At 33.9% G+C, this 25,973-nt stretch overlaps 1 protein-coding gene across 2 annotated transcripts in view; it reads left to right on the top strand.

Moving 5' to 3' along the window:
• LOC100374835 (oxysterol-binding protein-related protein 2-like) overlaps window positions 1-23,204 on the top strand; it is a 92,608-nt gene extending 69,404 nt beyond the window's left edge. For both annotated transcript variants that reach the window (XM_006818924.3, XM_085507837.1), the window contains 9 exons: window positions 7,843-8,207; window positions 8,581-8,791; window positions 12,155-12,252; window positions 12,375-12,551; window positions 14,018-14,215; window positions 14,466-14,634; window positions 16,869-17,060; window positions 17,381-17,504; window positions 18,459-23,204. In XM_006818924.3, coding sequence (XP_006818987.1) covers window positions 7,843-8,207; window positions 8,581-8,791; window positions 12,155-12,252; window positions 12,375-12,551; window positions 14,018-14,215; window positions 14,466-14,634; window positions 16,869-17,060; window positions 17,381-17,504; window positions 18,459-18,652 — 1,728 coding nt within the window. In that variant the 3' untranslated portion in view covers window positions 18,653-23,204. The remainder of the gene's footprint in view (window positions 1-7,842; window positions 8,208-8,580; window positions 8,792-12,154; window positions 12,253-12,374; window positions 12,552-14,017; window positions 14,216-14,465; window positions 14,635-16,868; window positions 17,061-17,380; window positions 17,505-18,458) is intronic.
• The last annotated feature ends 2,769 nt before the right edge of the window (window positions 23,205-25,973 follow it).

Genomic DNA, 25,973 nt, shown 5'->3' with positions numbered 1-25,973 from the left:
TGTGCGTCAACTATTGCTTTTTCCACTTCTTCTTGAAAAACTAACAGCTCAGTTGCTTTGACACTTGATATGTAGGTACTTTGGGCGTACCTCTGTCAGATGTGTTCATTTTGTGACAATATCTTCAAATCTCTATTGTTTGTGCATATGTTTGTCATTTTTGGTAAAAAATGCTATTTTCGTCGTCTTCTTGAAAACTACTGGCTCAATTACTTTAATACTTGATATTAAATTGAGCTGGAAGTTTTCAGGAAGAAGTCTTATGTTTTTAAATTCTTTCAAAATCAAACAAACAGTATCATCCTAGCATACTCTAAGTTATTCACTGCATTTTAATTTCACTGTCTCTGTCGACAAGTCAAATCTCCTAAATTAAATCCATGTGCATATTAAACTACAACGCTATTGATCATTGTCTTGGGGGAGGGGGGGCAATGATTTATGCATGATAAATATGCTCAAAATAGTTTAAATCCCAATAAAAATATATTTGAAATTCAAGCATGGAGTCCCTTGGGAAAAAAATTAAGGGATATCCCCATTGACGCTGCAGTTCGGCAACTTCTACACCGATCTGACGCATATCGCGCTAGGTGTGCCGGGAATTTGTTTGAAATTTAGAACGTTTCGAAGTCAATCGTCGATTGCCACGTATTTTACGGATATATTAAATCGTTTCAGAGACCTGTTTACTAAATAATGATAAATGAAACTTGTAAGAACAAACTGGGCCCAAATTGCAATTAGTTTACGCTGCTAGAGTCTGGTTCGAATGGAGTTCTAAGCGTGATTTTATTGCACTCAAGGACGTTCTATTTTCGAACTAGTTGAAACCGGAAATAACGCAACTACTTTCGAACTTCAAACACAAATTTGATTATCGTTATTATGTGTTAGTTTCTGTTGCTTCAAAGATTGAATTATGTATGACAATAATATTTCACTCTATAAAAAATGTTTCACTAAAATATGTGATTCAAAGGCAACCCAAATTGTAAAAAGCAATATCAAGTTCCGCGTATAAACACTGTTGTAAAGAGGCGGCGGAGCGGAATTTTAGCCAAAATCGGCTAGTAAGGCGTCATATGACACAGGTTTGTGCTGGGACAGCGCTTCCGGTGACAACACAACGGGTATATACCATCATGTACACTTCTTATTGGAGTCAGTGCAAAGCTACTTGCAAGATTGTGCCTGATTGGCTACCCGAACATAATACCTAACAGTCAGACCAATCAGAGAGCAGCTTGTTTCTTTCAAGGTACAGTGTATGAAATTCTGTATATATGCTTATTGTGATGTGACACATAAATGTAGGTCAGTGTCTAAAAAATAAATTGAGTGACTGTAGGCCATTAACAATGATTAATCAGATGCTGTCAGGTTAACAAGGTTAATTACTTTATAGCACTTTATGGCTTATATAATGCAGTTCTGTACATGTATGTCATCTGTATTTTGCAGACATTTTAATTGGGATCTTGTTAATGTCTCCAGAATTTTTTATAAAATGTGTGGGGGAAAAATTCAAAGCAGATACAATTTTTCGTGGGTGGATACTGTCATAACATGAACATTGCATTTTTTAATTTGACAAAATTGTGTGTATATTGATTTCAAAGCATCCATATTTGATAAAGTTATTCTTTATTACATCATCAATATGCTAATTGCCAGGGAATTTAACTGATGGTTATATTTTTGTTGTTTGTATATGTCAATTGGTCTTTTGGAAGGGGTGTATTAACCTGAAATTTTGTCACCACAAATCCCATTAAATTGATAAAATGTCTGACTGCAAATTTTAACTATTTTTTTCAAATTTGATAATTTCAAATTGACTGAATTTCTACTGGCTTGATCAAAATTATGAAAAAAAATGTGTTTTTATTTGTGAATGGTGATAAAGTTGACTTTAGCATTCAAATGTGTGATTTGTCTTCACGCATATAGTTCTGTGTAAATTAATATATCTTAATTAAATATACATTTGTTGGAATAGTTCAGGAATACCCCGGTAACGTGCAAGATCAATATGCTAGTTTCATCGCGCCCAAATGGTACACATTCAAGTACTTTCGTTGTTATGACAACATCACAAACATACACACATTTTAATGTGCCTTTTTGTTCTTAACAGAAATATTTACCCAAGTAGTTAAAACAAATATTCAAGTCAAGGAAATTGTGCTGGAATATCAATAAAGTGAATTCATTTTTGATTTTCATACAGATGAAAGTACCAGGATGTGTGACCTTTAGAGGTCATGAAAGTGACCTATTTGCATATATTCATGTATATATACCATTTGTGAAATAGTCAGGGTAGTCGATTTCCCTTCTAATGATTGTATTGAAACACAACATCGTTGTATTACATATATGTGTTTGCTCAACAGCCGTTTGCTGAACATCCGTTTGCTGCTCAAAATATCACTCAATATAATAATAATCTAACGTTAATTTGGAATTAGGACATGTATTTCTAATTGCTTTACCTGTGCCTATTATGGGGAAAAAACATTTTGATATTGTTAGAAAAACTAAAAATTGACAGTGTTGAGTTTTCATCTACTTGAAGACATTTAAGGAACAGTAACATATGTTAGTACAATCAGACAGACATTACTCAGGTTATTAATTCATAGCATTGGTGAAATTCAATTTATTCTCGAAAGATGATATAAAATAAGCGTGGCTTGGTAATTTGTATTTCTTGTATATGCATGAAAAATATAAATAAGTCATTAGTGCATCCTTGTATATTTGTTGGATGAATGTCTGTCCAATCACAATCCAAGTTCTTTGTTTAGTCAGGGGTTTTGAATTTATTTTATTTATTTTTTTATTTATTTATTTCACCAGAATGACCATTATAACAGAACTTATAAACAAAATACAATAGTAGTAATTCCAGTATGGACCATGGAAATAGTCCATATGGACTAGTTCAGTCCATGGCCCAGACTGTCAAGTAGAAATTTACAATTTACTAGTAAAGGAAAGGAAAATTACTATTTACATAACGAAAATTAAAAGGTAATCTATATGATTTAGATATAAAAATGACTGAAATATTATGTGTAATAATAATATAAACTAACTACTGGTACAACAAATTCATATGCATAAGAAAATTAAAAAAAAAAATTAGACACTGCCAGTAAACCAAATTTACACTACTGTGAATGCATTCGTCATTCACTGGGTTTTAATTTTGCTTTTTTCGCTGATAAATAAAATCTGCTAAATTAAATCTATGTGAACATGTAAAATAACAACACGCTGTTGTCTTGTCAAATTCATGAAATTAAAACAGTGAATATGCTCAAAACATGAAATAGTGAAATTAAATGTCGGTGAAAATAAATTATTTTACAGTATGAAATATTTGAGTGAATTTCTACCAGTTTTCAAATGAGTATCAGTAACCTTAAAAAAACTAAATTAAAATGTTTAGTATTCTTATACCTAAGGAATATTTTTATAAATTTTGATCATCAAGATAACATTCCTTCTGCCAGGTGCAAACTGATCACAAATAGCAGTCTATTTCTTTATTACATACTGATATATAAATAGAATAACTGATCAGGTATGTCTATATGAGAGATTAAAACGGGCTCCGAAAAGAAAACTAATTTATTATATGGGACTATTTACATGTATATTAATCTAGCATTTTGTAGAAACAGCACGATTCATAACAAGTGCCTTGTTACAAATCAGTTATGCAAGGTCAAACAGTGGAAATAAATGTTCACTCCTATTCTGGTCAGACTGATATCAGTTTTTTAGCTCCGCTGTCGACTTTGTCGAGCGAAGCTTATCATATGAGTGATTGTCCGTCGCCCGGCGTCCGTGTCAATGTTTTACTTTTTCGACTTCTTCTTGAAAACTACAAGCCTGAATGCTTTGATACTTAATGTATACGTACCTTGGGTAGACCTTTCTCAGATTTGTTCATTTCATGATCATATCTTTAATTCTCTAATTTTGGTGAATATTTTTGTCATTTTTGGTAAAAAGTGATATTTTTGACTTCTTATTAAAAACCACAAGTCCAATTGCTTTGATATTACATATATAGGTACTACATGTGAACCACTCTCAAATTTGTTCATTTCATGATGATATTTTCAATTCTCTAATTTTGATGAATATTTTTGTCATTTTTGGTAAAAAGTGATATTTTCTTCTTGTTAAAAACCACAATCATTTATGGTGAAAAATGATATTTTTGAATTCTTGTTGAAAACAGCAAGTCCCATTGCATTGATACTATGCACATTGTTAATTTTCTAATGATATCTTCTGTTCTTTAATTGAAATGTGCATTGCTAACAGCGGAGCTATCTCAGCCGTGAGGCTGCTTGTTTAAGTTTTTGCATTGTTTGTTCCCATTCGAACGAAGTTCGAACAACGAGGAATCGTATTTCAGAACCCTCTGGATCGAATCCGTTCATTTTGTGCATGTCTTTTGTATTTTATGTGGTTTAGCGATTCAATCCAAGATGGCCAACTGGCAGCCATTTTGTTTTTTTTAAATGTGGTATCTTGGACATGCTTGGTCAGTTTTTGTTCAAATTTGGTACATACATTAAACATGTTAGGATACATGTCCATGTCTGTTAGTTTCATAATTAGGGGTTTTGTTATGATATGGCTGCCAGTCCACTTTCTGTCCTCCCCCTCCCGACCGCAACGCCTATATATTTTTGTTTTGGCCTGCTATTAAATAATAATCGGATCAAAGATGGCCGACTGGCAGCTGTTACACCATGTATTGATCTTCTATATTAATGAATTTTAAATTGTTATTTTCTGCCACTTGTCTGCCAATTTTAGGTATCTCATGCTCTATATCTCAATTTTAAATGTTTGTTGGTTCTGCAGATTACATACAGTGTCCTTGTAAACCAAAGGTTGCATTTAATGAATGCTGTATCACTAAAATATGACTTATTTGACCGCACCTTTTTTTTTTTAGTTCCGTTACATAAATGAATGCACTTATAATACGGTACATTGTATCTTGTGTTTGGTTGCACTTGTAGATTAAATTTAAACCTGGCTCATGCCTTGTGTAACTCACAGACCAAATTTTCTTGTACATCTACAATGTAGCAACGATAGTTTATTCCTTCACATCATTGAGCACATATAACTTTCTGCAATGTTTGAAGACACTTGAAATGGGTCAGTCATTCATGAGTATTGTGAATACTGTACAAGTTGTTCTATTATTAGCGCATGTGCTTCCGTAAATGACCAATAAATTGTATGAATCCAGTTTACAAAATACAAAATTTGTTACTTGCGCTTGTGTACTTCCTGTATTCACTTTCATATGCAATGTCCTATGTATAATTTCCTGTATCAAAATAATCTTTTTGACCTCTACTCTAGCTGACTTAGAACTTATATTTTAACTAATTGATCTGTTTGGCCTCAAATTTTCATAAAACTAAAAAAACACTTACAATGTATATACATGTATGGCAAATTTATTTTTTAACTTCTTCTTGCATATTTTTGTTGACCCGCACCCTGAAGAGATTTGTTTCATGTTCTTGTTAAGTGCATAATGCAATATTTATGACTCAGTTTTAATATTTCCATATTAATATGTGTAATATTAAAATTTAATATTACTTTAACATCATCTGAAGTGTTAGAGGGAGATGTAGTCATAGCGTGTGATATTAAGAATTGATATGTCAAGTAGCTGCTCTAGATTACTCTGTCATCAGTGTCTACAACGTTGAATACTGTATTATTCCTGTCATCGGTGTCTACAACGTTGAATACCGTTTTACTCCTGTCATCGGTGTCTACAATGTTGAGTACCGTATTACTCTTGTCATCGGTGTTCACAACGTTGAATACCATATTATTCCTGTCATCGGTGTCTACAACGTTGAATACCGTATTACTCCTGTCATTAGCGATGTACTATTAGCTGATCTTTGATGCAAATGGCAGACAAGATCTCGCTGAGAATGAACGAACTATGTTCAGGGGAACATGATTGCCCAGAAAGATTGTAACACTGAAGGACAAGTAGCATGGTTATTTCGCTCACAACAAGATCTTTATGGAAATTTCAGTCTCATCCCTACAGATTACTCATTTGAGGGTTTCTGTGTTATAATATTTCAGCAAATTCACTAGTTTTTCATCCTAGTGGGTAGTTACATGTTTTAATTTGCTAATATAGTACACCATATAATTCTATAACTTATTTGTAGGAAGTTAAGCCAATAATTGCATTTGATATTGTTGTAAAATTACAACTTTATACTGTATTTCCTCAATCTAACACTATACCACAAGCACCATCCCGTTTTTTTAATCCTAACTCCAGCTATGGCTGCTGCTGTTGTACTTTGACATCAAACAGCGAGAAAAATGAAATATCTGTATTTCTGACTGAAGCACATGTGCATGTCAATAGATGCTACTGGTATTGGCAAGATAAATAAGTGTGGGGGGCACTGTTTATTGTAGTAAACACATAGTGTATGCACGATTTGTTACCAAATTAACCTCACTGTTCTGTCATCTGCTGAACCAATAATAAAGCTGGTTTTCTGGTTGCTAAGATTACCATACTGATTAAGTTAGAAGTGCATATACATACAGTCAAACCTGTCTATAGCAGCCACCCAAGGGACTTTGAAATTTTGGCCTTTATAGACAGGTGGCCTTTCTATACAGGTTCACTAATTTACTCATGAATATTAATTAGGCACTGAATGTATTAAAACGGATCTCGCAACCCCATTTGAAACACTATTACACTACTGTACACAGTATCCAAACACTTTATTACAAATAAAAATGTTGATTTTAAATTGTATTATGTAAACTAAAATCATTTCACAAAAAATCTATCATTGCACAATAATGACTAGTATGAAAATTATTTGAAGATTTGTACAGTAAAGTTGATGTTCAGCAGCAGTTTGAGTCTCATTTCCTACTAAAGAAATCACTCAGCTTGCTTTGCTTAGCTATTCTGAATTTCTTTGTTTCTTTAAATATCTATTGTGTCTGGTAACTGTTCTAATAAATCGGAATGTTTCTGGGCTATAGCAAATTCTTTCAAGGAGAAGGAATAGGGACAGTTAGCAGTGCTTTATTGATCCCTACAACGTTACGTATACGGAAAGAACACTTATCTATTGTATCCTTCCAGTTACATGTACGTGACAACTTGATGTATTACTGAATCATTAAAATGTAACTTGCACATGTACTACTAATAGAACAAATACGGTATATTATATCGTACCTGCCTAATAATAAATGAGTCGTATTTAAAATGATGAATACCTGATTATTTGTAATATTTTGAACATATTTGTTGACCTTTACACCACCAGTTTCCTCTTTCATCACAAATTCAGAAAGTAGTCTAGTTTATAGTCTGCACTCCTTCAGAAGATTGGGTCAAAAATAGCCACATTTTTGGAGTAAAATCTGAAAATTTTGTCTGTTGGCTCCAAAATTAGGGTTCATTTCCAGAAATATTGAAGAATATAAAAAAAAAAGTGGAGAAATATTTGGACGAGAAAGTCTGGTGAGGAAAAGGTTAAAGGCCAATTTTTAATTTAATTATGTTTCCTATGTATCTCAGAATAGATGGTTTGTGTATAACAGAAGTGCACACAAATCCTAAATTGCATTTATTATTGCATGCTTGATCATATCTAGAAACACTTTTTTTATTATATAGTGCTACTAATAGTAACAGCAAATATTTGTCTATAGTCCAAGAGCTGATATACATATCTTAGGTTTCAAATTTTAAATTCATTTTAAATTTTGTTTTTCCAGGTGCGTAAAGTCCAACTACAACAAGAAGCAGAAAAGTGCAGAGTACTACAAGACGCATTGCATATACTTGCCACAGAGCATCACGAACTTCAGCGATCAATTTCCCCTACTTTTTCCGTGACGAGTTCCCACTACGTAGACGCAATCAGTGATGATGAGTTCTTTGATGCTGCTGAGTTGAGTGATAGCAGTAGTCATGGTGACATAATGGAAGAGGACTTTAGTACTTTAGATTCATTTCATAGTTTGCGAATTTCAGAAGGGGAATCTTCCCACTCACCGACAAAATCACCGCCAAGAGAAATGAACGATAATTCAGAAAATGGAGCGGTTGCTACCTGTGTGGGGGCACATAGTGGATATCGGTATGTAATTTGGTTTCAAGGTATATTACCCATAATGCCTTGTGGATACACATACTAGTAATTGGTGCAACTTCTCATTGTTTTCAACATACATGAACAAATTACATATATTACCCATAATGCATTGTGAAATCACAGTGGGTATGGGTATCCAACTTTCTTGATGTATATAAAAGTAATTTGCTTAAATTACCTGAAATGTTTTGTGGGAGAAATTAGGATTTTATGAAACTTATGTAAATTATTTCTATAATATACCCATAACACATTGTAAGTGCAAATAGTGCATATCAGCACACTGGTAATAGATGTGTACTTTAGGATTAATTACCCACAATGCATTGCTCATTACCATATTTGTTTGTTTGTACAGAACCAGATTACCTGTACCAATGTTCAACAAGGATCACTTTAGTTTGTGGACTATATTGAAACAATGTATAGGAAAGGAGTTGTCTAAAATCACCATGCCAGTTGTATTTAATGAACCACTCACATTTCTGCAGAGGATGTGCGAGTACCTAGAACATATACATTTACTTGATAAAGCTGATGCCTGCCAAGATCCAATTAAAAGATTAGAGGTATATATTTTTCTATTTCTTTTTTTGCAAGAGACAAATTTGATTGAATTGCACAAAAATCAATGAAATAATGAAAATCACAAAATATTGTATTTGAACATTTCACTCGGGGTTCTAAAACCAAGAGTCATAGTGACTTTTGCAGATTTGTTCATATGTGATAATTCAGATAAAACAGTTTTCAAAATCAAATTATTCAATTTTTGAGGAAGACGTTCAGTTTGCACCCTCTATCCAATACATGTACATAAAATCTTGCAATGAATGGAAAATCCCCGATTCTCAATATCAACTGGAAAATGTCTCTGTTTGTGCATCACATCCTGGGAATAAGGTAGACAGAGAAGACATTTGTATCAAACAAAAACTTTTCTCACGTAATTTGTGCCATATTTCGCAGCTAAAATACAATACACAGAAAAGCAGACATAATTCCACTAGTGTTATTATCTTCTCTTGCATTTTTGCAAGCTATTTCTATTGAAATAAGGTGCATTTCATAGTGTAAAACAGCAAATGTGTCAATCCTTAAAAAAGATTGCCACAGAACTGACACACTTTATTTGAGAAACTGAAGATTAGATATCCTTTACACGATTATTATTCGTTCCCCAGTTGTCTTCAATGGGCCAATGAGAGTTCTATATTTAGGATGTGTGCAAATCATTGCCAGCTTTATTAATAGCATTTACTGGACATTAACAATGACAGTGTTACCAGTATAATAAATCATGGTCACTGATGGTTACAACACATAACTGTCATACATGATTTATCAGGGCTGTGTGGCCATCTTCCTATCAACTGTCCTATCCTGCGGTCAACCAGGCTCGGTCGAACACAAGCACCTGCGGACCTTAATCAAGGTTCCCCCAAAGTCGCATTCGTTAGTGACCGAATCTCGGCCAGTGGAATTGGCCTTTCCAATGAGTCTGTGGCACACTCACCCAAGGTAGGGGTCGACCCTTTGATGTTCAGCTTTATAAGGTTGGATTTGAACTTGGGTCTACCGATCATGAGTCTGATGGACAACCACTATGCTACCAGTGGCCGGTCATACATGATTTATCTATCGTATCTATGATGTCAGTTTGGTGTCAGTTCGTTATTTCAGGATTAAAACTGCTAATAGATGAAAACAGATTAAAAGCACTGAAAATTCTTTATTGTTCTTAGCGATAGGTTATGACAGAAATTTAATAAACTGGGGATATATGAAATTGTTTTCATGTAAACAGCGACTTTGTCATTATTTCAAATTGAAAATACTTATAACTAAAATTCTTTAATTAGTTTTTCTTTTCAAGTATTTCTTTGGACTTTCAAATGCCTAGTCACAGGAATTATTTTAGAAAAATTAATATAATGAAATTTCTATGTTAGCCACTTCAACACATTAGAAATACAATGGTACCCACTCCATTTGCAATGCCTCAACCCCTAGAATGTGACTTTAAACGAGCATGTCAAAAATACCCAGTTGCTTGCTATTACAGGCAGTCTAGCTTTAATCGTATACTAGGGGTAAACATTTATGCAGGAGACCAGTACAGTATGGTACGGCAGAATACCCAGTCACTTTCCTTTACTTAATTGTCGTGCAGTTAAATCACATACAAGGATGGCAAAATACTTGGTCGCTTTCCATTGATGGCCTGTTCTGGTTAATTACTTACTAGGAGATTACATATAAGCTGATTTTGACAAAATTCACGTCCGCTTGCCGTTACAGGAAGTCTAGTTTAAATCACGTACTAGGAGTTTATGTCGGCAATGAGTCTGGCAAAACCTGGCTTCTTGTCATTGCTGATTTAATCACATATTATTTTTTAAACCAAACAAGTTTTTGTGAGACCTCTGTTGCTAATACATCACCATCCGAACACATGCTATGCTTATGTCTATTTAAATGTCTGCACCATGCTTGATATATAATACGATTGTAGAGATGTATTCTTATCTGAGGCTATTTATATATGCTTTTTTCCTAAATGTATGGTTTCCATATAAGCATATATAATTGCCCATAAATTGGAACACAAAATGCTGTGATACTGTAAAATACTTTATTTTCGCTTGGAATTAATTTTCGCTATTTTCACTGAAGAAATGATTTAGTGAAAATAAAATTCAGCGAATATACCTTTTTTCCTATATTTTACATTCAACTCGTCAAACATCAGTGAAAATAAATTCCATACAAAACACCCAAAGATTCTTTTCAGTGAAAATTAATTCCAGCTAAAATAAAGTATTTTACAACATGTAATTTATATTTTTTGAATCTTATCGATATCTTGTCGATATCTATAAGATAGCAATGTATATATATTTTTGCTTTCAACTGCATGCCTGATCTCATCTTTTAGTTGTGTCTAATCTGGTTTGTTTTTGAAACTTGATCATGTGTTTTTATTTACCTCATTGCCTGCTTACCCAGTTTTTTCTCATTCGGCATATCTGTGGAGGCTTTCAGCAGGCAATGCAAGTTATAGAAATTAGACATTCATCAGTGGGGCTCTGAATTAACAGTAGTCTAAGGGCTACTATTTTCCAAAATAAGTCTCCTAACTAAACTGCTGGTAATTTTGAAAAAAAAAATATTTGGTTCCCATAATAAGGCTTTCAGTAGCTAATTTTGCTTTTCAAATTAGTTGGTGATTTGCAACATTCACAAAAATTAAAGGAGTTGAAGATAATCTTTTTAATTTCAAAATCCCAAAATTCAAAAAGTTATTCTTCAACACATCTTTTTATACATGGTTGTTGATTTCTGTGCATGATGGTGGATGGTGAAAGTATTGTATTAATTAAGATGACTGGCTTGCTGAGCGCTCTGTGCAACAAAATTCTATTCCTGCTGTTTTGGGTATTTTATGTTGAGAATAAATATCTGTCATTAAAATGTAACTTTAAGGTAGTTTGCTACCATTAAATATACATACTCAGAAATTCTTTGAAATTCAGTAAGGGGTTTGTGTAATATAGGTTAATCAAACTATGTTTTCTTCATTTTGAAAATCGGTTCCCATAGCATAAACATTCCATCATATCTCAATTTTTTTTTATTAGGGCAACATATGACTGTCACGAAAAATTTTGAATATTGTTATTGGAAAATGTTCCAAAATGGCTGCTTTTTGGATTAATTTGCATATGTTTTCTCGAAAACACATTCTTTCTCTGTAAAAGCATGAATGGGATTCATCACAGAACAACTCATTAATGATTTACTGTGATAATTTTTTTTTCTCTTTTTTTTAATGGTAGTGAACTACCTTAAAGGCTGTCTTGGGGCAGCAGTGTGTTTTTGCATATGTGCATGGCATGTTTCTTACACTTTTCATATTTTTTTTTTTACAGTATGTAGCTGCATTTGCCACTGTGGCATGTGCTTCAAATTTAGACAGGGTGCAAAAACCATTTAACCCCTTACTTGGAGAAACATATGAATTTGTCAGGTAAGATTTCTGAAGTTTAGAGATATAATGTAAATGAATCCTTTGGACAAATTCTTAAAAAAAAAAAAACCTAACATATTTTCGGCAGGATATGTTTGATTTAAATCATTTTATCTCCACAGGAAAGACATGGGCTTTCGGTTGATTGCAGAACAAGTCAGTCATCATCCTCCTGTTAGCGCTTTCTACGCTGATTCACCCAACTGGAATTTCCATGGTTCTGTGCACCCAAAGCTTAAATTCTGGGGCAAAAGTGTTGAAATACAGCCTAAGGGATTAATATCAGTTGAATTGACGAGGTAAGTTGATTAATCAAGTATGTCTATGAATTTTTTTAGATGAAATCAAAAGTACCTCCAATTAACACCTAAACAGACCTGGCAATTAATTACCCATATTGCATTGCTCATTACCATATTTGTTTGTTTGTACAGAACCAGATTACCTGTACCAATGTTTAACAAGGATCACTTTAGTTTGTGTTTGAGTGATCTCTTCACTCACCCATATTGCATTGCTCATTACCATATTTGTTTGTTTGTACAGAACCAGATTACCTGTACCAATGTTTAACAAGGATCACTTTAGTTTGTGTTTGAGTGATCTCTTCACTCACCCAAATCAAGACCCAGAAGAGCTAAATTTCCGGCCATATTATTTTAAAGAGACAGCTCCCCTAATCACTCTTGGTACTGTGTTTAGGAGACTCGTGTTAGCTTCCATGGAATTGTTGCGCTTAATTAAATAGAGTTATTATTATTATTATTCCAGGCTATTTTCAAAAGACAAGGCTATTACGATAATCAGTGTCACAGTGTCATGTTGCTTTCTGAGTTTCGCTCTTCTTAGTGTGTCCATGGAACTATAAACCCCAGGAAGAACAACCACTTCGTTTCCTTTGAACTATGATAGTTGCCGCGATGTCGAATGTTTATTTTGACTGTTTATTTTGTCGCATTAAAAAATAAGCCGATTTACGCAAATGAACGTTTATCTCCGACTATCGGTCATTTTCGGAGTCAATCGGACGACTCCGGGAGATCACGTGACCGAGTTGTTCCGGTTATAGCATAAAAAAAACAATGGCGCCAAGACAAAAACACTGATAAATGATCAACATTCAACGGGAAAAAAAAACACATTGCCACTTCTGGCGATTGAAGGGAAACACGGAATTAGTCGGGATATCTCAACAACAAACAGCTCACCAAACCCCATGTTTCGCAAACTTTCGCAACCTTATTTTTTCGAGGGTTGAAAAAAACAAGAAGTAATCTAAAAACGACATTAAAAATTATGAAAACTCGCTAAAACTCCGACCCGTTGCATGATTTCCGGTACACTGAAGGTCACCCTGCAGACCGTCTTGTTTGCGCATGCGTAGTGAACGAAATATTTTACTGCGCAGATATGAAATTTTTTTTTCAAGTTTTCCGTTTTCAGCAAAGCGGTTGATACGGGCGTATCGGCGGCAACTAACATGGAGTATGACTAATGTCGTGGAAACAAAAGCGAAAGCACTGTAAGATAAACTAAGACAAAGGTTTTTTTAATCCTCTTAGTTTCGTTGTTCTTCCTGGGGTTTATAGTTCCATGGTGTGTCTGACTACATCTTACCCTCCATCTCATCAATGAATATGAAACTATGTAGATTTCATATTGTTATATTAAAATACTTTCAATCAAAACAAAACATTTTCTTGAGGCATTCTACTGACACAATAATATATTAGAAGCTTGAGCACATCATATTTGCTATTTCCAGGCATGGCGAAGTTTACACATGGCAAAATGTCAACAACTGTGTTCATAACATCATTGTTGGAAAGCTATGGTTTGAACAGTATGGGCAGATGGAGGTGACCAACCACAAGACTGGAGACCGAGCTGTTATCAACTTTAAACCGAGTGGATGGTTTGGGAGAGAGCTGCATCGAGTTGATGGCTATATTATAGATCGCAAGTAAGTTTCTGTGTATTAATTTTAGAGACCTACGTTGTGAGTGACATCTAAGGAGAGTCAATGTCTTTTTATGAAAAATGGGTGCTTGGTGCAGGAATTATGTTAATAAAATATTCAAAGAATCAAGAAAAATGTGACGCACATGTCATATATTTACAGAAATCCCATATCAATTGCCCGTGGTCAATGAACCCCAAAAAGGATCATTCCAAAGTCTTTTGTCTTAAATAAATTTGCATTTGTTTTTCAGGAAACAAAAGAAACTTGTGTTATTTGGAAAGTGGACAGACTATCTTTATTCAATTGACACGGGCACCTACGACAGGATAAAGAAACATGAAAAAGAAGAAAGGAGAAGCCGGAGTCATCGACGAGGACATGCTGCCCAAGCTAAAAAAGAAACACCATCTGTTGATAAGGTTTGTAGGTTGCATTGTTCACAAAATAACATCCACATTATTTTTCAAAATATTTTTGATCAAAACCTATAGCCAATAGAAAACTAAATAAATTTAGTGCTAAATCACAATTTGGACATAAAAAAATATGGCGATCAAGTATATGTAGGTGAGTTTGAATGTTAAATTACATTTTGTTTTCATCTACAACAAGGTGGCGATTTTAATCCTATGATGCATCATACTTCAACGTCATTTTTAGTGCAACAGGAAGGTAATTTGGTCATTTAGCGCAGTTAGCTAACAGTGAAATGACCAAAAATAAAAACAGAAACAAGAAAAACCTGTTATTCAAGTTCAAATGTCATGTGGGGGGGGGGGGGGTTGCTAAAAACAGCTTTAGCCAATCAGCCACAAATAAATCAGCCTTGCAAGATTGCAACAATTCAACAAGCCATGTTATGCTATAGCTAATGATCACTCAAAAAGGCAGAGTCAGATAAAGAAACCGGAAAATGAGTTTGTGAAACCTATTTGTTTAATAAATGAATACTAACTGAAATGAGGCCTTAAACGAATCAGCTTGCATTTTTTGCATTTTCGGCTTCCGTTTGAATATGAATAAACTAATGAGCATCAAATGTATTTGTCTACTGCATTTATTATGTACTTGATGAATAAAGTAATGCAGTGTTCTCCCCACATAGAACAAAGCATGGCGGCACTGCCATGCTTGGCGACCCGGCCGCCACGCTTGGGCTCGGACCGCCATGCTTAAAACTTCACCGTGTTCTCCCCAGGATGTAAACAGCGTGGCGGTCCCGCCACAGTGCTTCGATTTGCCGCCACACCGGTCTGACACCGCCACGGTGATTAGCAAGACCGCCACAGTGCTTTTTTTCTTTGGGGGATCTCGTCACGCTGGTCGGCCTGACCGGCACTCAAAATTAGCGACCACCACGGAAACGCTTCCGACTATTGTTATTATACTTGCGTACTGACCGACACGCATCCGGCCAGTCGTTGATAATAATTTGTAAACAATAGACATAGTCACGTGATGTGGTAGCGGCTTTGAACAATACAAGTCAATTTTGTAAAATTAGCACCTCTTTGTTTGTAAGTAAATACTTTCTGACGATGGACGCAGTCTTCAGATTGAAATCTAAAATTCTTTCAAAATCAATTCCACTCGATATAACATGGGCAAAGCAGAGTTCACGATCTGTTTACGCTACTCAAGAAAAAAAAAACATGTTTATTGCGTGATTGGGTAAAATACATTTCAACTGTTATCATCGTGAATTATGTAAAATCTCTTCTTTCAAGACTTTTTTTTACCTTTTAAAAATTTCTAATCACCTCTTTGGAAAACCATCATGCAGTTTTCATCTGAAATTCATACCAACACATCGTGCTACGACATCGCTTTACTTCCGCAATGTAATTTTTATGATCACGATCATTCGGAAAACTTTGGGTTCTACCGGCATTACCATGCGGCATTCTGATTGGTAAATGGCGTTTTTGACCCACCGGGTCAAAGGACACATGCCGGTCAACTAATGCGTCATAACTATCATGGCGGTCTGTGTTTTTCACCGAAGTGATCGAGTGATCAAAAATAATTTCTCCCGATAAAACTAGCTTTTTTCTTATAAATTGGAAGTGTTATTTGTTCGTTCATTTACTGTAAATGTAAACGTTAGAAGCTGATGGTCGGAATAATAACCCCCAATCCGCCAAATAACTACATGGTCGATTTTTTGAAGGAGAATTTTGTAGTAAATAAGATCATGAAAGTGGTGAACATAATCCTGGCTCAAACGTTTCAAATGAGTTTCATTTAACCTTTTACAATTTATTTGTTTCTTTTTAGTCTGCAGCATTTGCATTTCGAGAATATTTCATTTTTAAATTCAAACTCTTCTAAATTGTGAAATGTAATATTTTGACCCAAAAAAAAAATATTTTCCCTGTGACGGAGCTCATTATTATTACAAAAGTGCCCAAAATAAAAGTGTTTATAACACTGTGTGAAGCAAATAAATATCTGCTACTTTGTTTTTAAAAATATATGTTGTTTATTGTGTGGGTGTAAATGTGTTTTGGTCAATTTCTATTACTATGTAAATGATATGCAAATTAGGCCGCCACAGTGGTTAAAATTCCTGGGGAGAACACTGGTAATGGTTACAGATATGTACCTGATTACATTTGTATAAGTGAAACATTTCTATATGTTTTGTTTCTAGTCTTCAAGTGAAAGCATCGGAGATGAGCATGGAGCATTCTGCGCAGGACTTTTCAGTCATAATCAGTCATCCACAGATGATGAAACGGACAGCTCAATGTCCACTGACAATCATTTCCACACATTGCTGAGTGATAACCCAGAGTCTCACTTTCTATGGAGAGTACCACCAAGACCGGAAGACTCTGTACAGGTGAGATAAGCACAGTATTACACAATGTTTGTTACATGTTTAAAATAAATCTCTTAAAAATAACACTAATTTTTAGACAGTGACAGTGAAATAATCACAGTATCTACAGAAAGTTTCTTTTGCACCCCTTACCATAATTATACCACCCATTCAATTGTATATGTCCCCTGTAGATAACTATAGGTGTCCTTAGGAGGGGCATATGCAATTAAATCGGGGCGCTGGGGGTAGGGTTAGGGGTGTTGATGCAAAGGGAACTCTTTTTGTACTTGTAGAAAGGTAGTTAATATGGCCTCACATTGAATTTGATTTTTTTGCAGTATTACAATTTCACATATTTTGCAATGAGTTTGAATGAACTGAAAGACGATATAAAAAAAGGACTTCCAACCACTGATTCCAGACTCAGACCTGATCTCCGAATGCTTGAAAATGGAGACATTGGTAAGTTGATTAAGATTTGTAATACCAGATATTTTAATCCTTCATGAGTCAGTGCGCCCTCTAAATAGCAAAATTGTTTATGTAAAAACTGAAAATTGGCTTAACAATTGGGGTTCATTTCCAGAAATAGTAAAGAAAATTCGGCGAGTAATTCGGCAAGTCTGGTGAAAAGGTTAAACTTTAGTCCAAGCATAGAATATTGGTTTCTGGAATTTGTTTAAACAAGGACTAATTAATATACAAACAAAGAAATCTGGTATCACAACAACTTAGTTTGTGCCTATAAAATTCCTACATGATCATTCCTGTTAGAGGCCACCCGTGTACTCCACCATGTGATGTTCAGCATGTTGAAAAGGCACCAAAATGGCTAACATTATTTGGTAACACCGTTTATCAACTGTGCAAACGTGTCAAGTAGGTACTATTCAAAACTGTTACTAGTGTAACCAGTACACGGCAGTCTGTGGAATTATTTATGCATTCAGACTCGCTTGTCTAAGATTTTTTTGTAATTATGTTCCAAAAATAGCAAGATAATTTGATGTTTTGGTAGAATATTCATGATTTTTGTGTCTAATTTTATCTCCCAGCCATAGTAAATTATTTTTGACAAGTCGAGAAAATCATGGTTTTGTCTTTGATGAAATATTGCAGGTGATTGGACAGCACTTGTATTGATGATTACACTCACAAATCATCTGTACATTTATTATTCTGAGCATACTTGCATACAAAACAAATACAACAGATTACTTGGGTTGAGAATATTATAGTTATAGCAGAAGGAATGAAGAATACAAATCAAAGAAAAGTCTGGGTAAATAATAATGCTGTGGGCTGGATCAGTTGAATGGGCTATAAACTCAGTTGGAATTTTCATGATATTTTTTTAGATTTTCAGGTATAATCAAAAGTAAGATTTGAATGTTAATTTCTAAATGTTACTTGCAGATGGTGCATCATCCGAGAAACATCGACTAGAAGAAAAACAGCGAGCAGCCCGAAAGATTCGGCACAAGAACAAAGAAACCTGGGTGCCAAAATGGTTTACCCAAGGTGTCAGTCCTGAAACAGGCTCTACAGACTGGATCTATAATGGGAAATATTGGGATAAAGACTATTCTACATGCCCTGATATATTCTAAATTACACTCGCAGTTAAGCTGATTGGTTGAATATTATGTATGATGAATCCTTATTGGCCAACCTTTTGAAGTTTGAAACAATGAAGCTCATTGGTTGAATATTATCAATAGTGAATCCTGATTGATCAACCTTTTAAAGTTTGAAACTCAGACACAATGTGATTAGCTTGGTTCTGCAGTTTGTAAAGTGATTTTTTTTTTATGTACATTATGTTAATTTATAAACAATTTAAATAATTTAGTTGCCAATACTCTTAATACTCAATTCAATATCGTTTTAATCTTGATGGCTTCACATAGTTTTTAGTTTCAATAAGTTGAATTACGTGAAAGTTCTAGATGGGTTGGACGATAGGTGTATAATTTCAACATGGCCATTTTTTGTTGAAATTCAGATGCAAAGTTATCAATTAGATTGAAAATGTTTGGAAATAAAACAACCAAGGCAATTGTCTGTATGTGTGTCAGAGAGGAAAATTATTTTACAGATATAAGTTGTTTTATTATTATTCCAGTTGCTGCTGGTATATTTTGCGATGACCAATTGTATGTGCACCAGTAGAGTTCAGTTGTCATAAAACTCAGGAAGATATTCTCATGCTTTATATAATGCCTATTTGAATCTATCAGCAGTGTTTAGCATATTACTGTTTGCACACCTTGTTATCAACCAATCAAAGGTAAAGAATTAAATTTTCTCTTTAAAATTAATATCAATTATGGTAATTTTTCTCTAAAAAAAAAAAAGACCTGAGCTTTCTCTAAAATAGACGTTTGAAACGAACGAGATTTCGATGTGAGAGACGTATTTTTGCCCCCCTAATTATGTTCCATTTTCACCTGTCATTTCATCCACAAGAGAATGGAATGCACTCTAGGAATAAAACATGTCTTGTGGTTATCTCAATTACCAGTGATCTCATTGGCTTTTTGCATCGGAAAATTCTGTATGGCGGATTTAAAAGCAAGACGCACAAAGAATTATTTTTTGTTGCATGAAATGTAGGTTGTAACGGGTTTTCTGATTGGTCATTTTTGCCTACTTTGTAGATTTTGTTTCTAAATTAACCAATGGATCAAAGGAATATATCTCTGTACACTAATTATTTTCTATGCAGTAGGCTTCTCCACTTTGTGATATTTTTAATTTTTCATTGTTTTTCTCTTATTGAGATCTGTGTCAGCTGAAAGCTTTGATTCTTTAGATAAAATAGTCGTATCAGTAATTAGTTCTTCCAGATGTGGCCATATTAATGAATTATGTTATTATTAAAACAAATTGGGATGTCAGTATTTTATAATTTAAAGACTGCTAGATATGCCTTAATATTTTACTATATGGTCTTCTATTTGAAGTTTGTGTTTATGTATGAAAATGAAGTAATTTTGAGATACTATTTTATGCAGGCTCATCAAAGATGGGAAAGGTGATTATCTTTCACATTGTCATTGTCGTTAACTTGCCTCAACAGACTCCAGAAATCAAAATTAGTTCAGCTGACCAAGAAAGCATGTTTTAACTAGAACAGGTAAATTGTACAAATTGCCTGTCCTCTGGACAGAGGAATAGAGATCAAGTTTGTACTGGCTGACCAAATGGGGTTGTCTAAAGTTTTACTTGCCATGATTGTTTTCAGAGTTTTCAAGAATGAAAATTAACAACTATTCAGGGAGTTTGCATTCATTCTAATATATTTGTGCTATGAACTGACTCCATCTTACTTTGAAAACATGTAATCCTAAGTAGGCACATTATTGAAAGGCTTTATTCAATCAAATTTCAGTATGTACAGCTCAGTCACGTTAAAATTAACGCAAATGACCAGCGAAATGTCAAGATGAATTGTGCACTTCAAATTGTGTTTCATTCTCTTCTACCATTGCTGCACCCACTATTATCGTGACCTGTGTCTAAGGTATTAGGAACAGTGGGAAAAAATACAACATTTTTTTTAAGGGTGGAAAAAACAAGAATTGTGGCTGTCTTGTTCTTGAAGAGATCTTGATAGTTGTTTGCATCTCTGATCTATTGAACTGATTGAATTGCAACCATTGTTGACTATGTCGATGAGTGAAATACATAGATGGTATAAATTAAACATTTCAGCTTCATATAAACATTATTGTCTATGCACATGCTTTGAGTTGATATTCGATCATGTTGCATACACAATTGTAATAATGTAGATTTCATAGTATTTGTTCAACAACAATACAAAACATGCCAGTTATAGTGCTTGAGGTGTAATAATATGGCAGTTCATATTCGTCTCAGTGAATCATTAATACAAAATACTAGGACAAAAGCCAGCTAAGATTTTCTGTTATCTTGCATGTTTTATGAATCTATTCATGTCTAAATGCAGCACTTTTGTTCTGAGATGAGGCATTTTTTTTTATAATAAAATATCTGAATTACTTCGAATAAAGCTGGAAATTATGTCCCTTAAAATAATTAAACAAATTTGGCACCAATGTTTTTGTAAGATATTTACATCTATCAAGGACATTCAGTAGACTGATTCCCCACTGTCAACCCCAAAACTTGTTTGTATTCAAAATTAATGACAATGCATATTCATATTGAAACGAACTATGATAAAGGGAATAATATTATATAACAAAGGGCAGGGTCACCAGAGTTCAACTATGTTATTGTAAATCATTGCCCCATGACCTACTGTAAGTAACAATTTCTATTTGTGGTTTGTTAAAAAAAAATATAATTAAGCCAGTACCATGTGTTTAATAGTGACGAGGTTTAGTAATGTAAACCAGTTTTATGATGTATTCTTCCAACAATTGTATAACATTCATTGATTCCTTATTATTGACATTAGTATTTAATTTTTCACTATATATCGTGCAATCAATTATGTGTTCAGTATACCTTTTGTAAAAAGGAGTATTTGGATTATTCCATTTCCAGAAATGGGGGTAGTATTGGGAATCACAGAAAGTTTTTTCTTGTAGATTTGTTTCATTTGCTGAAACATTAAATAACTATTTTGGAATGTTACACATGTACTGTAAAATACTTTATTTTCACTTGGAATTTATTTTCGCTGAAAGATGAATCAGTGAAAATACTTGTTTGTTATGTTTTATATCAAAATCAGTGAAAATATACTTCACCCAAAACAGTAAAATGTCTTTTCAGCATAACCAAATTCCAGTTAAAATAAAGTATTTGACACTACATGACTGCAGTGAAATTATTCAAAATAACTAAAAGTATCAAATACCATTTTCAAATGGATCATATTTAACAATACTAGCAAGCAGTTTCTATTTTAAGAATTTAAGTGAGAATTACTGTAATAATAGTATAGTTAGTGCTCTCTGCATATACTGTATGAAACTAAAATTGTGAATATTGGGAAAATCACCAAATTGTATTAATGAAAATGTCACAGCAATATTCATTTGAAAGTCCATCAAATTTTATTGAATTATGAACATATCCAGCAGAGATTAACAGTACTTTTAAAAACAATATCTGTAAATGTACCATTTCATCAGACTTTTCATATCTTTCAATCAAAATACAGATTTTAAAATAATTTCTTAAAAAAAAATGTATGTATGAATAGCAAGCAGTCATTGTAATTATTTTCTTTTTAAAAAAGTTTTGTTATTTTTATTTTCTTGGCATAACTTTCTTAACCGGTCAAAATCTTGGTGCAACATTTTGCCCATTTTATGTTTTGTTTTCTATAATTTCTCAGAAAATTTTGGATGAAATGAACACCATTGGCTACAGATCTTGATCAATATATGTAACAAATTTTGTGGGTTTATTTTGTGAAAAGTGACGAAACTTTTGTAATTTGAGCTTTTTATTTGTGGCCTACAATTGTATGTAAAATGACTGTCGCAGCAAGACCTGTCTAATAAATGTGCCATTTATTGTAACATTTTCATGATTTGATGCGAGGATAAATGGGATAAGATTTCTGATGATTAACTTGGAAAGCATCATATCTAACACACATGGTTAAATGATTGCGTCTGTTTAAGCAACAGAAATGAAGTACAAAACTATGGTCTTAATATGACCGAGGTTTCCTGGTGTTAACCAAATATTTCTGTACCTCTAATGCATACACTAAGAGTGCACTTAAAAGTGAGGCTTGTTGCGTTGGGACGTGACAAATCGATAACTAATAACAAACTAGGGTGTCCTCAAGTTTTTGAAATGAACATCTGCAACACAGCCTACTTTCTTGACTTCTGGCAGTTAAGGTTGTGATGAGGTTACAAAGTGACTGAGAGAAGGATTTAGTTGACTTTAGAGGGCACTATTGATTACAGCAAATTTTTCTTCTCGATTTAATTGGCACTTCAATTTAACATTCAGTAATTTAGGGATGAGTATGCAAGTGTCACCACTAGAGGGCGCTGTAGGAAACTATTCATTATTGTACTTTACTATAAACTATGTAATTAATTTAATGTATATAGGGGCTACTAAAATTAATTTTGTTGCTTAGTAATGTATACTTTGTTCTGGTTTTACAAAGGTTGCAATAAATTTGCATATTATGATATACTTACTGCTTTGAAGCGGGTCATTTTGAAAATATGGTGTGAATGGCATTAAAAATGTCAACACTGTGCCCAGATTCACTTGATTGTTAGTGCTGCTGATGAATATGGTGTCTATTATTTTGTCACTTTTGGTAAAAAAAAATGCTATTTTTGACCTTGAAAACTAAGAGCTCAATTGCCTTGATACTATCATGAGTGGACCTCTGAAATTTGTTTATTTCCATATTTTTATCTTTTTCAGTAAAGAATGCTGTTTTTTGGGGGAAAGCCGTTGAGTGACAGAGTTTGGATAATTGAATTTTGATTTAATAATCTGATATTAGTGACCCCTTGTTGCAGGTAATTTTATAGCTTCCAAAAATGTCTATTTTAGCGATAGTTTTTGAAAGGAAATATGTTTTTCGGCTAGTACCGTTTTCATTAAGTCCTATCAAATTGCAATGTAAATTGTCCATCATTTGGATTTGTTTTTCCATCTGAGCAACATTTTTAGATGAAAGTAACCCAGACTGTCTTGTCCTCAATAATGTCATGTTTTTTTGCTTGGAACCCGACACCTGTGATTTAGCATGGGGTTGCTGTATTTGAAGTAATATGTGCCATATGCCACCTAAAATAATTGTGATATTCACAAGATATCCTGTCAGAAATAACCAAAGACCACTAAACATTCATTGTGATTGAGCATCAAGTCTTATCACACATAGGGATTTCTGATGGTTGATTCAAATTAAAGGCCCAGGTATACAGTAAATACGCTCCTAAACAATAGGGATTATTTCCTTTCTTGTCACATTGTAGTAAACAGCTCCAGCTAAGCTCCAGTAAAAACGCGTTTTCTCAAACTTACAGGTCTAATGTGTCATGCCAAAGTGGATGCATGTGACTATGAATATCACAGCAGTGACTGTGTGTAGTATTTATGACAATAAATAGTGTACGAGCTGAGATTTTGGCGGATAAAAGTAAAAAAACATGAACCGGGGAAAGGGACGCGCAACTGATCTTGAATAATTACTATTGTCAATCAAAGTCACGTGATGTTGGAGCGCTGAAACAGGATGCGTCATAGGCGATGCAAGTGATTAATACCACACCTCCAATTCACCCTTGCCCGGGGCAAGTGAATTGGGCCTTTAAGCCTTCTTAATACATCAAAATTTGACATTTGTTGCAATGGCATATAGAATCAAAGAAAGCTTAGAAAGAACTCCCATGTGCTGAGAGTATTGGAGACACATTAAATATAATTCGAAATTACTTAGCTGAAAACTAATTATGCAAATCAGAAAATTAATATGACCAGATTTGAGTGTAAAACTAATGAGGTCTGCGCAATGTAACAGAAAATCTATGTCTCCAAGTTTAATTGAAATGTGATTAGAACCAAAAAATTATGAATTATTATGCTTATTAGAGAATTAATATGAACAGATTTTTACCCCAAACTAATTAGGTTTGTACATTGTCCTAGAGCATCTTTATACTAAGTTTCATTGAAATGGAATAATTAGAACCGTGAAAACTCCAAAATTTCGACCCCTCTAAAAATTCGATCGCCTATTTATTTGCCGGGTTTCGGTGTTTTATTTACCTCCAAATTTTCGATTCCACTAAAAATTGCCGACTCATTCTTATTCGAAAATTGCGACCAGTTTTAGTTTTCCCACAAACGAAAAAAAAAAACGATGTGAGCGTTCAAACGGGACCTTCCTCGAAGGCATGAATCCGGGTTTCTGATTGACTGAGAGATTTTTATTTTATTGGTAACGAAAATATATTCTAAATAAACGAAGTTTGAAATAAAAACGAACACAAAAATCTCGGCATGCTGCGTTTCTGAATTGTTGATTATTACTGTACTCAGTAGTGATTATAATAATGTACACAAAATAAATTTGTTGAATGGTTATGAAATACAAATAAAAGTCAACTTAGTTTCATCGTAAGCGAATGATTCCGGTCTCGTATAAACGTTTGATGCTGTAGGATATCCGCCATGTTCTCTTAGGTCAAATAGGTCAAATCGCTAATTAACCAATCAAAAAGCTGGATGATGCCAACGTGTTCAAATTACCATAGCTTATTTAAATATGTTAATGTTATTGAACGCAATGCGGAAGAGATTGGTGTTGTAGTACGATGTTTTGGCTTGGATTTTGATGCGAAAACGGCATGATTTTTTTTAAATAAAAAAATTAGTTGTTTTTAAAAAATAAACTGGTCATCTGAAGAATAATTTAACATTGTTCACAGTGATAACAGCTCATTCTCGAAAGGAAGCTTACCCGCTCACGCTAGTCACGATAAAAATCATACACGTGTACTCTTGAATAGACAGACGTCAATGATTACGGTAAAACTTAGACTCTATTTTAGCCGGCAGGATTGATTGAAATGTCCGAAAAATGACGCCAAAATACACCTTAAAAGTCCCATTTTATTTTCTTAAATCCCATTTTATTTTTTAATCCAAGGGCGAATTTACGGCAGAATTTGGTCCCTCAAATAAGGGACACGTGAGCTTTGATTCTAACCGGATACATTGCACTGGGTCGGGGAGATAGTTTGCTAAACTTCCATGCATCTTTTGTCCAATGGGTACCTGTACTTCGAACATTCGCAAGTTTTTCTAGGTAGTGCGAGACAGCTTTGTCTTTTGACCTATTAGTTTTGTGCTGACCTCTTCTCCGCGTCTTGATGTTTTGTTTTGCTTGTCATAATACTCACTGATTGATGACTTTGTTTAGATTTTGAGTTACAACTCGGC

This window comes from Saccoglossus kowalevskii, chromosome 14 (assembly GCF_978046115.1).
Source record: "Saccoglossus kowalevskii chromosome 14, keSacKowa6.1, whole genome shotgun sequence".
Taxonomy (NCBI): Eukaryota; Metazoa; Hemichordata; class Enteropneusta; family Harrimaniidae; genus Saccoglossus; species Saccoglossus kowalevskii.
Note: the sequence above shows the minus strand (reverse complement) of the source record. Positions and strands in the feature narration are given on the sequence as shown.